At 33.5% G+C, this 13,466-nt stretch overlaps 1 protein-coding gene across 1 annotated transcript in view; it reads right to left on the bottom strand.

The window, feature by feature from the left end:
- LOC106130169 (uncharacterized) overlaps positions 1-12,726 on the bottom strand; it is a 147,950-nt gene extending 135,224 nt beyond the window's left edge. Inside the window, exon 1 of the mRNA XM_013328944.2 lies at positions 12,662-12,726. Coding sequence (XP_013184398.2) covers positions 12,662-12,713 — 52 coding nt within the window. The 5' untranslated portion in view covers positions 12,714-12,726. The remainder of the gene's footprint in view (positions 1-12,661) is intronic.
- Between the last annotated feature and the right edge of the window lie 740 nt (positions 12,727-13,466).

Below are 13,466 nucleotides of genomic sequence, written 5' to 3'. Positions count from 1 at the left end.
GGCGAATATCTGTTTGTTACGTTATTTACGTTTACAGTTGATAAAAAAAATTGTGTAAATTTCCAAAATAAAAATCCGGAAAACACAGAAAACTTTGTTTTGACGAGGGTGGAGCTGCGGGCAAAAGTTAGTTAAAAAATAATTACAAAATGTGCTTCAGCGCATGTAGCTTAAAAGCTCGTAGCGTTCGTAGAAGCTCGTAGCCTTTGTAGACGTTCGTAGACGCTCGTAGACGCTCGTAGACGCTCGTAGACTTCGTAGAATTCCATAGTCTGTTTTACTACTCTGTCAAGAAAGTAGCAGGAAAAGATCAATAATACACAAACTGTTTGTTATTCATCTAAATTTATTTTATCACCTTCAAAATATGCTCCTTTAGTTGAACTTAGTTTAGTTAGTGAAATTAACATAGTTTTGCTAAGTTTGTGTGTTATAAAAATTTAAGGATTTGATTTTATTTTTTGGCTTTCTTTTGAGTTTTTTGAACGCACATTTGTTTGTTCAGGATTTGTTGGTATAATTTATAATATTAACCATTTTTGCAATTAAGAATTTATTGAATTATATTAACGTTTACATTTTAGGCTATAGCAAGGCAATAAATGACAGTCAGTTTACATCCTTTTTATATGGCCTAATACTTATATGCACCAAAATATACATTTTTTATCCGAGTACTCGAATTTTATTCAAACTTTCTGATTTTGTTGGAATTAATTTTATTCCATATGAATTTTTTTTTTCTTTTTTTGGGACTACTACACAGACTAAGTTACTATTACACAGATTAAGTTAGCTTATTCAATAAAGCAAATTATACTCTGCCGCCAGTGCCGCTGATACTGGTGTCAATAACTAATAAGAATACTCCATTTCTTTCACACTGATGTCGTTAAATGCGACCAAGGGATAGGCTACTAAACTTGGGATACTTATTATAGGCAATGGGCTAACAATCTGTCACTATTTGAATCTCAATTCCATTCTAAAGCCGTACAGCTGAACGTGGCCTTTCGATCTTTTCAAGTCTGTCAGCTCTGTCTACCCCGCAGAGGATATAGACGTGATAATTATGTATGTATGTAAATTATACTCTGTAAAATTGGACATAAATAATATTAAATCGACAGCTAAAACTATCACTTTAAAACAGTGATCTAATTCAATAAGCCACTCTATTATATGGCCGTTGGTTGAACGACGTCATTTAATTAAACCAATCATTGATGTCCATGAGGGCTTGTATATATTTCCAGTAGCCAAAACTGGATAACATGAAACTACTTCCCTTCTGGCCTACTTATATTATAAAATCGGAAATAACTCTGTCTGGCTGTCTGTTACGCTTTCACGTCTAAACCACTGGACCGATTTTGATGAAATATGGTACAGAGATAGAGTCGACCCTCAAGAATATGCCGCCTTGACCGGGCTAAGCATCGATATCTAGACCTCATGACTATAGGCAATCTATTTACCGCTGCAGCTGCTAGAGAATAAGATATTGATGGATTTTATTTTAACATACAGACATACACACACATAAATCACGCCCCTTTCCCGGAGGGATAAACAGGGACATATTTCCATTGGCCTCGATCCCTGCATACATCTTTCGCTTTATCCACAATCATAACTCTCTTCATGCAAGCTCGTCTGTTTCGGGTAGGTACTATTGACCTGATTTAAAGACGGTACTTTGATTTTGCTAATTGCTTTTATTTTATAAGCTCAAACTTAATGACTTACCCAAAGACTTAAAAAACATAAAATCTTTGACTTTGTTTAAAGGAAGACTTAAAAATTATATCTACACCAAAATTTTGTAAATTACTTAACTTTTCGAAAACCACACTGTTTATTTGCGTCAATATTTTTACAAATTATTTATAAATTAGTTTTAGACTCATTATAAGTGAATTATTGTATTCTTTATGAGTCAATAAATATCTATAAACCGAAATATGGATTTGAACTCATTTCTGCGATAATAAGGTTGCGATTTTTTACAGTATGGCACCCACGGTCTGTGTGACAAACTGACTTGACTTCGTTAAAGATTATATATGTATATTTAACGAAGTCAAGCCAGGTTCTCACTCAGACCCTTTCAGTAGTATCTGATGCACATAGTTATGAAACTTGTTTCGATATATCTTTAAACAAATACTAACAATTTAACATTCATAGTACATACATACATACATAAAATCACGCCTCTTTCCCGGAGGGGTAGGCGTATTCATTGTGCTTCTCGAATTGTATATTATATTCATAGTGCTTGTCGAATTCTCTAAATCTATATAAATTAAGATATACTTACATTTCATGCGTAAAAAAGATACAAAGTACATACTATTTGCTTAATAAGCAGCGCTTCAGATACTAATAAAAGGCTCTGTGTGAACGCGCCCTAAAACAACATTAACTGCGCGACCTACTGTGAAACTGAATTTAAATTATAATTATTCAGGTCGGTAAATATTGATACGGCATAGTTCCGTTTAGTCATTCAATTATGTGGCAATTTTCGGTATTCGAAAGCTATATTCGTAATTTCAATAGATTATTGTCAACGTGGTTACATTGTTGTTTGAGGTAGAATACGACTAAAGTACACGTGACTACGTCTTAATTAATGCAGATCTCGAGAATTAATGGGTTAATATTAATTAATGGGTTAAGATTAAAGTTAAATTGAATCTAATTTATGAATATAGTTCAAACCTCAATAAAGGTATGAAATATGGAATATTTTTACCTTTCTGTACTGCTTGTGATTACAAAAAAAAACGAAATAACAAAGGGAACATCACTACATAGTATAAAACAAAGTCGCTATTTTAGTCTGTTTGTCTGTATGCTTAAATCTTTAAAATTACGCAACGGATTTTGATGCGGTTTTTTATAACAGGTAGAGTGATTTAAGAGGAAGGTTTTTATCTATACATATAATAAATCTGTAGAAAGGTCAATTCTGTACATTGAAAATATTGTCTATACATATAATAAATCTGTAGAAAGGTCAATTCTGTACATTGAAAATATTGAAAAAATAAATAGCAGGGGGTGTTACTGGATCGATACCAAACACAAAAATGTGATAAAAAAATTTTTTGTCTGTCTGTCTGTATGTTCAGGCATCACGTGAAAACTAACGGTTCGATTTTGATGAAACTTGGTATAATTATACCTTATTATCCTGGGCGTAAAATAGGATACTTTTTATCCCGAAAAAATACGAAGAAAAAAAAATCTTAATTTTTCAGTTTATCCATAGACGTTGTTCTGTAGAACCGCGAACACACGTTGCGTTACCCGCAGTGAATTTAGCGCCGTAACCTGTAGCGCCTAAAGTCGGCTTTGGCTTGAACCGTTTGCTGCACAAGCGGGACGCTACTAATTACTATGAAAAAAATACTTCATAGCTACATTAATTCCCATCAAGCTGAAAATGAGTATAATTATTTAAAACACAATCAAAAGCATTATTTCAAAATTCTCCATGATTCCGGTTTAAGGAAAAAAATTTACTCACGGTCAAAGGTAAAAAATGGGTGTATCGCAATTTTCTTTAAAACGGTAAGTTTTTCAAATCGGAAAATTACCTCAGACATAAATTGTAGATCATAAAGTTATCTATAAAAAAGGTATCAATATTATTTTTCAACAAAGCTACCGTTTCTGTGATATAACGATGCAAAAAGTTGCAAGCGTCATAAATGCATCCGTTTCCTTGCCACCTCTGAGGTAGTGTACTATAAGCGCGTTTTTTTTAACATTTTTTTATTAAACTTGAAAAAGTCTGAAATAGGTTAGAATAAACACGTGTTTTCACTACGCAGTGGCACTCAAGACTAACTTTCGCATTTATTATTTTAAAAAAAATAGAATAACCCTAAGTGAAAAAAATCATCTTAGGACAATAATAGAGATTACAATTATCAAATTCAATGCAATAATCAAATTAAAACTAAAACTACTTATAAAAAGAAAGAAAAAAGATGACTACAAACTAAAATTTAATTTATAAATTGTACAGTCCTTGCATAGCATCAACATGCGGGAATGTGCCCAGAAGGCTGGCAGCATTGCCAATTCGAATGGCAATGCTGATTCTCTGAGCCAGATAATTTCCAGCCCTCCGGTCAAGAGATACCTCAATTAGCTTTTTCGACAATAGTCGGAAAAGCTGATGGGCAGATAGGCCCCCCGGTCCCAGAGTTTCTACCCCAAAAGGTTCAAAAGTATAGATATTACCGATAACCACATATTTGCGCCTTTTGAGGTTTTTTGCCTCATTTGAAGCAGAACGGCCTTAGATTTAGTAACCTGAAGATGAGACGGCGCAAGTGTGTCGACACAAGTAGCATCCCACACCAAAGACCGCCCCAATCTCCAGGGTACCAAAGTCATACCATCCGGTCTCTTGGCATCATCCCCAGGGCGCCCTAAACGGCCGGCACTCCTAGGGCATGAGAGGCCGTGGTGTTCATAGCCGACAACGGTATCCCCGCAAGGACAACTATTATTAAAGACTAACGGAATTTCATGTGTTGAGCATTCTGAGATAAAGCAGCTATACGACCCTAGCCACGTACACAATTAAACTGAGAGACAGATGTTGTCTCAAGGTTTCACTACAGTATAAATGAAGGGACTGGGTTTCATTATACTTATGTATATTTTATATTTTGAATTCAAGTTAAAATTACCGACAGAACAATATTTTTACTTATATTACTGCTACATAGAGTATATACGAGACGTGCTTATGCATATTATGACGCTTGCAACTTTTTGCATCGTAATATCTCAGAAACGGTAGCTTTATTGAAAAAAAATATTGATTCCTTTTTATAGATATCTTTATAATCTACAATCTATGTCTGAGGTAATTTTCCTATAAAACTTACCGTTTTGAAGAAAATCGTGAAAATCCCATTTTCTTAACTTTGACCTTGGGTAATTTTTTTCCTTAAACCGGAATCATGGGGAATTTTGAAATAATGCTTTTGATTGTGTTTTAAACAATTATACTCATTTTCAGCTTGATGGGAATTAATGTAGCTTCATTTCTATTTTTTGGTCTAAATTGACCGGACTGAAAATAAAATGGAGAAATAAACCATCTACGCGAAGACCGACATCCGCGCGGACGGAGTCGCGGGGGAAAGCTAGTGTATAATAACATTTATAATTTTGCACCCGTGCGAAGCCGGGGCGGTCGCTAGTAATTAATAAGAATGCCTTTAGGCATTAAGCCCGCCTATTGTACATTATTTATTTTGTACAATAAAGTTTAAATAAATAAATAAAAACACTTGTGGTGAGTACAAATAATAAATAAACATATTTTGCCCCTATTAAATTTCAAATAATTGAAAGTAAATAAATTAATATAGCTGATTACCAATATACCTAACAACCTTTTGCCACAAAATCGGTATTATTTCCCAAGCGCCCTTTGAGCGGCGGACTGGGAATAAATTTTTACTTCAAAGGGCCACAGATAAAAGGTTAGTGATAACAGAAGTTTTTGTTATGTAGATGCTCTCGCGATGCCCTTTTTTATCTTCTTTCGGGCTTATTATTACCGCTTTACGTGCTTTGAGAGTTATAAAGTTGAATTGATTTTCTATTGGTTAATGTTTTTATTAAAAGAAGTTTTATTTGAATATTTATAAAAATGGATTTGGCTTTTTTTTTGTACTCTTAGTAATTACAATATCGTGCGTATAACATTGGAATACTTAATATAAGATTTCTGTGGTTCCAGGGTTCGTTGTTTTTATAATAATGTCGCAAATGGCAACTACCACTATCTAAGCTAGGTTATATTTTTTAATTAACACGTAGACGTCCTAGGGATCCAATACATTATGGTAACACAGAAAACCAAATAGTTTATTGTAAAAAATTCTGTGTTTCTTCGATTTATTTTTAGATTACCAAAGAAAAAATCTATTTTAAGTTCATCACTGGCAGCATAGATTGTCTATGGTCACAAAGAAAGTCCAATATCTTTGCACCGTTCCACTTTTGAAATTCAAATGTAAAAACTTTAATATTCCACATTGAAATTCAAACGTCGATTGACACGATCGCCAATCGTCATTCAAAAATTCAAACTCGTCATTCAGTAACGAACAAAGGGCGATCCTCTTTTTATCGTGGGAATCAAAATGGGCCATTCGTTTGTTGTTATTGTTGACTATCAGACGTATCTTTGATATAACAGATAGTATCAGTTAGAATTTCAATGAAGATTTAAATGTATTTTTGTTATGATCCCAAGCCTCGAAACCTTAAGCTGTATTTATGTACATTATTTTGATTTCTAACAGTTGTTTTTAAGGAAACATGATCCATTATGGATTAGGTTAGGAGGTTAGACAAGCATGCCTTATTGTAAAAGCTGTCTCACCAATCCAGGGTAATCATCAGATGACTCCAGGCTTGTCTCTAGAGAGGTGATGATAGAACAATGGCCGACGCGAGGAAAACAGTGTTCACACGTACTATTTAACATGCAATTGACAAAGAATCACTTTATTATAATCTATGAACCTCCTAAATTTTCCTTGGTTATACCGGGTCCTTTATTAAAGAAACGTGATAGTATCTTATAAATGGTTTCTGTAACAAACGTCGCCGGACGATAAATATGGTAATTTTGATAATAGACTCGCCTAAACCTACACGAGAATTATGTTATCGAATAGTGGGGTTGATAAATTGATTCTATTATTTATGTAATTTAAATGTTGAACTATAACTGTATATTTGCATTTGAACTCCAAAAAATATGTCAGCAACTTTGTAATCAATACTATAGCTTAAGAACAGACTCAGCTTGCCACTTGCCTGCACTATCTCAATTCATAAATTTCTTTACAGCTCTCAAGTTTAGCGTATTCTTGACCTGACTTCCCCAATTTGGTCAAGGTGCGTTCGTTTTGGCCTTACCTTCCAACTTTCGATTTCACACACTCCTTGTACATAATATACTCAGTCAACCTGCTCACATTCATCGCAATACATCATTTCCATACACTCTATGGTAAAAAGTTAATGCTCCAATTTTGGTATTCCGAAAACGGATTTAAATTACGTTCCATTAAAATAAAAGAACAACGATAATATGAAATTCCTTACTCAAATATGAGATTGGTATCGACCAGCCTGTCGATAACGTATCAGGAATGAGGAGATTTATAGCGGGTTCTTGGAAAATTGTCATCCTGTTTATTATCTGTCCCATACCCGTGATTGATGTCGGACGTTTTTCTTTGCCCCCGGAATTTATTTTAATAGATTTTTCTTAATATATGTCCGGAACTTTGCTTTTTGGTACGAGGAAATGTCGCGACCCTTGTTGTGTAATATTTTTTCTATATAAATTGTTTCTATATTTGTAAAACTTTTCTAACTTTTTAGCTTATACAAAAATTTATTACCGATGAATGGTCTAACAAATACCTAATTTATATCTACATAGAATTTTAAGCCATAAATAAAAAAAGAAAGTAACTTATAAATTCATTATTCCAAATTCAATACTGGATTGCAATCGCGCATGTTAGAAAAAGTTGATGAGACAGAAGAAGGTTTATGCATAACAGTGGTTCGTTGGAGGCTGATAAATAATCCACCAGTTCTTCTTTGGCTAATGTTGTGAGTTTAAGTCGAAGGTGTTCTGCACAATGTCAATCTTATCTACTCTGTCAAAAACGCAGATTTTTTTAACCTATGATAATGCCACATCTATCATCACTTTAACAATTTACCAATTCATAAACATAACCAGTATATTTGGTGTATCGTCAAAATATTGCAACGTATTTGCAAAATGCGGGCATTCACTCTAACAAAGTGGTTCATTCTAATACCGTACGCGGAGCAACATCTATTTTCGACCCAACAGCTTACAAAATAAAGCTCAATGTGCATCGTGAGATTTTATGCAAAGCTCTAACAGATTGAGATATTGCACCTGCATTGATAGTGAACGGGATATCTTTGAAATAAATCGGTTTATTTGTGAATGGATATTGGTATTTCGCGGATTAGTTTTTGATGTTTGAATACGTTAGAGGAATGCTTTACATGTTTTAAAATGTAAGTGCTTATACATTGGGTTCTTAGTAATTTTTGTAGAAGTACTGTGACTTATTAATAATATAAAAGTAAATTTGTGAAGTGAAAAACGTTGTATTCAAAAGCGCGGCATACTAAGAGAGAATGAAATATGTCAGTTTGACAGATGACAATCTTTACAACAAAATGTTGCGTTCACAAATCCTTAACAATATTATTCTACTTTTGTCTGAAATTGTACCGATTGTTATTAATGTGGATAAAGCGAAAAAAGTATGCAAGGACTTTTGTTTTTGCCTACGTCTCCGACAATATGTATGTGTGTATTTCTCAGTATAGTTAAACCTCGGGCTCTGAAGTACACAGCAACCCAACTGAGAATAAACTAACTATGGGTTGCACCTTACTTCAATAACAGTTACTAAACTATAATAAGTTGTCAAATTTCCGGTTAAGCAAAATTGGTAAAGTTAAATTTCACGGTATCTATAGCCAACGCTGTGTTGCAATTTATACTAATTACTCGTCTGAACTTTTTGTAATGGTTGTAACCTGACTAAAGGAAGTAGGCTTGATTACAGGAATTGGTTTAAAAGAAGCGCTTATACCAATTTTTCAGCTATAACCGATGAAAACTGAAACATGATATTTATTGTCAAACTAGTCATATAAAAATGTCTAACTACATACATATTACAAACAATCACGTCTATTTCCCTTGTGGCATAAACAGAGCCAACAGTTTTGAAAAGTCTAAAAGGCCACGTTCAGCTGCATGGCTTAGTGATGGAATTGAGATTCAAATATTAACAATTTGCTCACCTTTAATCGCCTTTTATGACATCCATGGGGATGACATGGAGTGGTTCTATTCTAAAATGCCGGAAACCATACGGCACACCTCATCGGCACAGCTACAATGTCTCACTAAATCCATAATTTGCTTTACAGTGGTGATGTTACGTTATTAAGGCAAAAACTCTTGACAAATTTAAGCTGAGTCGTAATAGCACAATAAATAAATAAATTACATAATTGAGGAGCATTCTTCAAAGGGAAACCAATAAGTATTGTTTTTCTTTGACATAACTTTGGTTTGCTAATAATCTCGGGTTTCGGTTTAGGTTTAACCCAATCATAAGGAAAATAAGAGAATTCCGGAAACTGGCCCGAATGTTTCAATTTTCAAACAACGTTTTTCGTTGTAACAAGGAAAAATCTTTGAAAAATATTCATTCTATTTATTCTGACTCATTTTTATTATCTGTAACAGAATAAACCAATATAAAGAAAGGACTTTATTTCCATTTACCGAGAAGTAATTTCGGAGGCCGTACAAATGTATCGTGACTTCTTGAGACACAATTATGTGAACACATCCATGAGTAATTGTTAAACTAGTCGAGTGGTATGGCGAGTTAACTTGAACATAATTCTTCTGAGTTAAATGTATTATCTTTTAAATGTTTAGTACTATTTCAGATTGCCAGCTTATTAATGGTGTTTTATATAAAAATAAATCAAAATTAATATCATGGTCATAAATTAAATCAAGATATTTTAATCTACCATGCTGAATAAAGCCGATTGGCAACTTGTCACTTTTGTTGAATCACAATTCTGAATCATCAAGCTGAGCAATCCAGCTATTCTATTTGAGACTTGTAACTATTTCCTATACTAGTTTCAATCAATACGTACTCGTAGTAATAACTTGTTCAATGTAAAAACTATATTCTAAGTCTACGTAAGATCTTTCGATTCATATTAAGAAACAATTTCCGTATAGTACTCGTACGAGTATCAACTCAAGATAGAGTGCCCATAATTGGCAGTAGAGCCTTGTATCATAAGAGGAACAGAAAACAATAAGGTTCTATAACATGCTGAATGTGTAACGATATAATATTGTGGAACAAGCTGTCGCCCGCGACCTCGTACACATGAATGGGTCGTACTTAGATTTCGTAGTTTTAAATCAGTTACTCTAGTAACCAGAGGGAATTTATATGTTATTTTTTTGTATTTCCCAGGCATAACAGCAATACCACAAAAAGTTTCTTTAAAATTCATTCATTTGTTTTGGAGGTTATCGCTTTATAAATTAATATTTATTTTGTTTTTTGAAAGATTTTTCAGGAAACATTTTTATTTCATATTTTTGGAACAATATTCTCGTATATCTACATTGAAACGTAATTGAATTCCAGGCCAAATCCAAACATTCCTGTACTCGAAATTATTTTAATATACGTTTCTTGGAATCAGATGAATTTACCATTTTGTATTCTGGCTCTTCACACATTTCTAGAAGGTTATTTAATATTTAATCTCTAGTTTATTTATTTATAGGTGGGACTAAGAACAATGGCCTTTAAGAAAATATATACGAGTATATACCAATGTGTCTTCTTTTCCCTCCTGGCGTCAGTTCAGGTTATATTTTGGAGGCAAGGCCAAGGTGCACCTTTAACCATGATTCTAGGGACTAAGTAAGTCAAGTTTTTACAGAAAACGTCTTCCATCTTTCTCATACTTTGCTGTTTGCAGGATCAAATACAGTTACCTGAATGTGCAGGTTTACTCACGATTGTTCTTCCGATGTTGTTCCGGTGTGGCTTATAAGAGCCATATAATTATATTAATATATATAATATAACTCTTAAAACTCAGAATATATATTATGTATGTTTTTGCACCTGGTTACATATAAAATTTATTTACACTCTCATGACTGAGTCATAAACTACGAACCACGTGCGACTTAAAACTGGCGCGGCTCGGAAAAGCCAATTTTAACACCAAATTTCTACTACGTTTCTGTGATCAACAATGAGTTTCTAAGCTAAGTAATTGAGCTATAATGAGCTGAATTAAACTCAATAAAGTAATGATCATTAAGTTTATTGCAATAACGTGAAACAATTCAGAATGATTAACTTCTTCAATTTGACAGTTGCCTTCAAGTTGCCGCGCCACTCATTAGTCGCCCAGTTTGCGCCATCCATTTAGCTTAATTGTGTTATAACTTGACTTACAGCTTGGATACCCTCCAGTGCGCTGAAAAGTTAATCAACTAAAAGCCTTTTTAGCCGGAATTAAAGAAACGAGTTAATTTATAAGGAATTGACTCCTTTTTTATTATTTTGTATCTTAATTAGGCTCGTCGAGACTAATTCTCCGCGACCTAGATAACTTTTTAATATTTTACGTTGTAATTAGCGTAGGAAAAAGTAAAAAATCTCGCCCCTTTGTGAGTTTAAAAGATTTCGCGACGGCTATCATGTCAGAATAGGCTGTGAATAAAATTTGAGATTTTATTTTTAAACAATGAGAACAATGGAATGATTAATCGGCTACTACGTACATTTGTAATTTAAATATGAATGGCGAGCGCGTACATTTATAATAACGGTTGAGTAGGTGCGTTTTGTATACTAAACTCATATAAATCGATATGTAATTAAAACAATTATTATAGCCGTTATATGGTTTTAAACAATCGTAAACCAGCAGTAGGTAAATGGTTCTCATTCTTATTATGACATGTTTAGGTATATATGTATATATATTGAAATTTTATATTTCTTCTCCAAGAGCTGAAATGTATAAGGAAGCAGATATCCGTTTATTTTTGCAAATAAATGAAATGATTGATTGACGGATTCCTTAATAATCTGATGGCAAAAAAAATATTTTGACAGCATCAGTCTGTCTTCAACAGATGAGAGAATGATATTAGGAATATGCTGTAAACGAAACGAAGAAAAATATTTGACAAGCGGAAATAACATCAAAATAATATATTTATTATCAGTAGTCATCAGACTACAAAATTATATGATGAAACAAAATGGTATTAATTGAAGTTTGAATGATGCACTTACGATAATTTAATGAAATTTAACGTAATATCTGGATAACAAGTGTCTTTTTATTATAAAGAATTAATGATAGGTTCGGCATAAACGTTAGTTTCAAAAGTTAATGAAGTTTCACACTACGAATGAAATGAAAATGTATTAGCAGTGAAGTCTATTTTGATACTTATGCCATACACCATACGGATGCAAATAAGTTATTTCCAATAGTAGAATTGTTTGTGTGCAATGTTTATTTCAAAGTTTTTTCGGGACAAATTTCACAGATAGTTTAAGCCTCGAAGTAAGTTCCAGTCTTGTGAGTAACGAGATACTAACTCAACGATACTATATTTTGTTATAAATACTTACCTACATAGATAAACTTCCAAGACCTAGCCAATGGAAAAAGTTCATAATGCCCTGGCCGGGATTCGTCACGTTTGTCACTGACAAACACACTATCATTGCCAGAGAGGATGATAAATCATTTGGAATCATGTTAACGTGATCTTTTTGGATTTTTTTGAAACTATAGTCCAATGTTCCCGTAACGCTGATGACCGCAACAAATGGAGGCGCATCGCTGGGACTGCATTATCCAAAGAAGACGCATCGTCATAAAACCACGACCACTCTGTCAAGAGTGAACGACTAAAGAGGAGGATCTCTTTGGATAATTATTGTAAAACTAATCTTACCAGTGATCCAGCCAAGCAAACTGACTCCGATAAGTGCCACAACGCGCTCCATTGTCAGCGGTTCACTGTTCATCCATTCATCACTTCACCACATCACCAACATCGTAACTTGTCACTTCACTAACTTGTTATGGCACCTGTAAAAAAAAAGAATGCAAATATTAAAAACGTTTATTTAACAAAAGTTACTACCATTCGCTCGGGGCTTCGCTCCTACGGTTTTTTCTTACATATATACATATAATCACGTCTATATCCCTTGCAGCGTAGACAGAGCCAACGGTCTTGTAAAGACTGATAGGCTACGTTCAGCTATTTGGCTTTAAGATAGAATTGAGTGAGAAGATTTTTTTTAATACGAGAATTAAGACTTTCTCTTTTTTAAGTCGGTTAATAAGTAGCCTGTTTAGTCGTAGCAGTAGGCAGTATGTTTTGACCTCGAATAATAACTACTCATGTGTTCATATAAAATTTCATCACTTTTGATCCAGCGGTTAAGCCGAGAAATCTTAACAGATCGAATATTTAATAAAAAGAAAATATAATATCCAGATTACTCCGAAAAAGTCCAGTCTGATATAGATCAGTACTATTTGAATATGCCAAACAGCTGGACGTGGCCTATCAGTCTTTTCAAGACTGTTGGCTATGTCTAACTCGCTAGGGATAAAGACGTGATTGTATGTAGTATAATCCAAAAAAGCTTATTCCAAACTACTTAATGAAAATTAAATACCGTAAAATAAGTTACCCGATGAACTTAATCATTTGTAATAACAATTTTATTACTTTGAAAGTGTCTCAG

This window comes from Amyelois transitella, chromosome 7, assembly GCF_032362555.1.
Source record: "Amyelois transitella isolate CPQ chromosome 7, ilAmyTran1.1, whole genome shotgun sequence".
NCBI classification, from domain to species: Eukaryota; Metazoa; Arthropoda; class Insecta; order Lepidoptera; family Pyralidae; genus Amyelois; species Amyelois transitella.
This window is presented reverse-complemented; position numbering and strand designations above follow the sequence as displayed.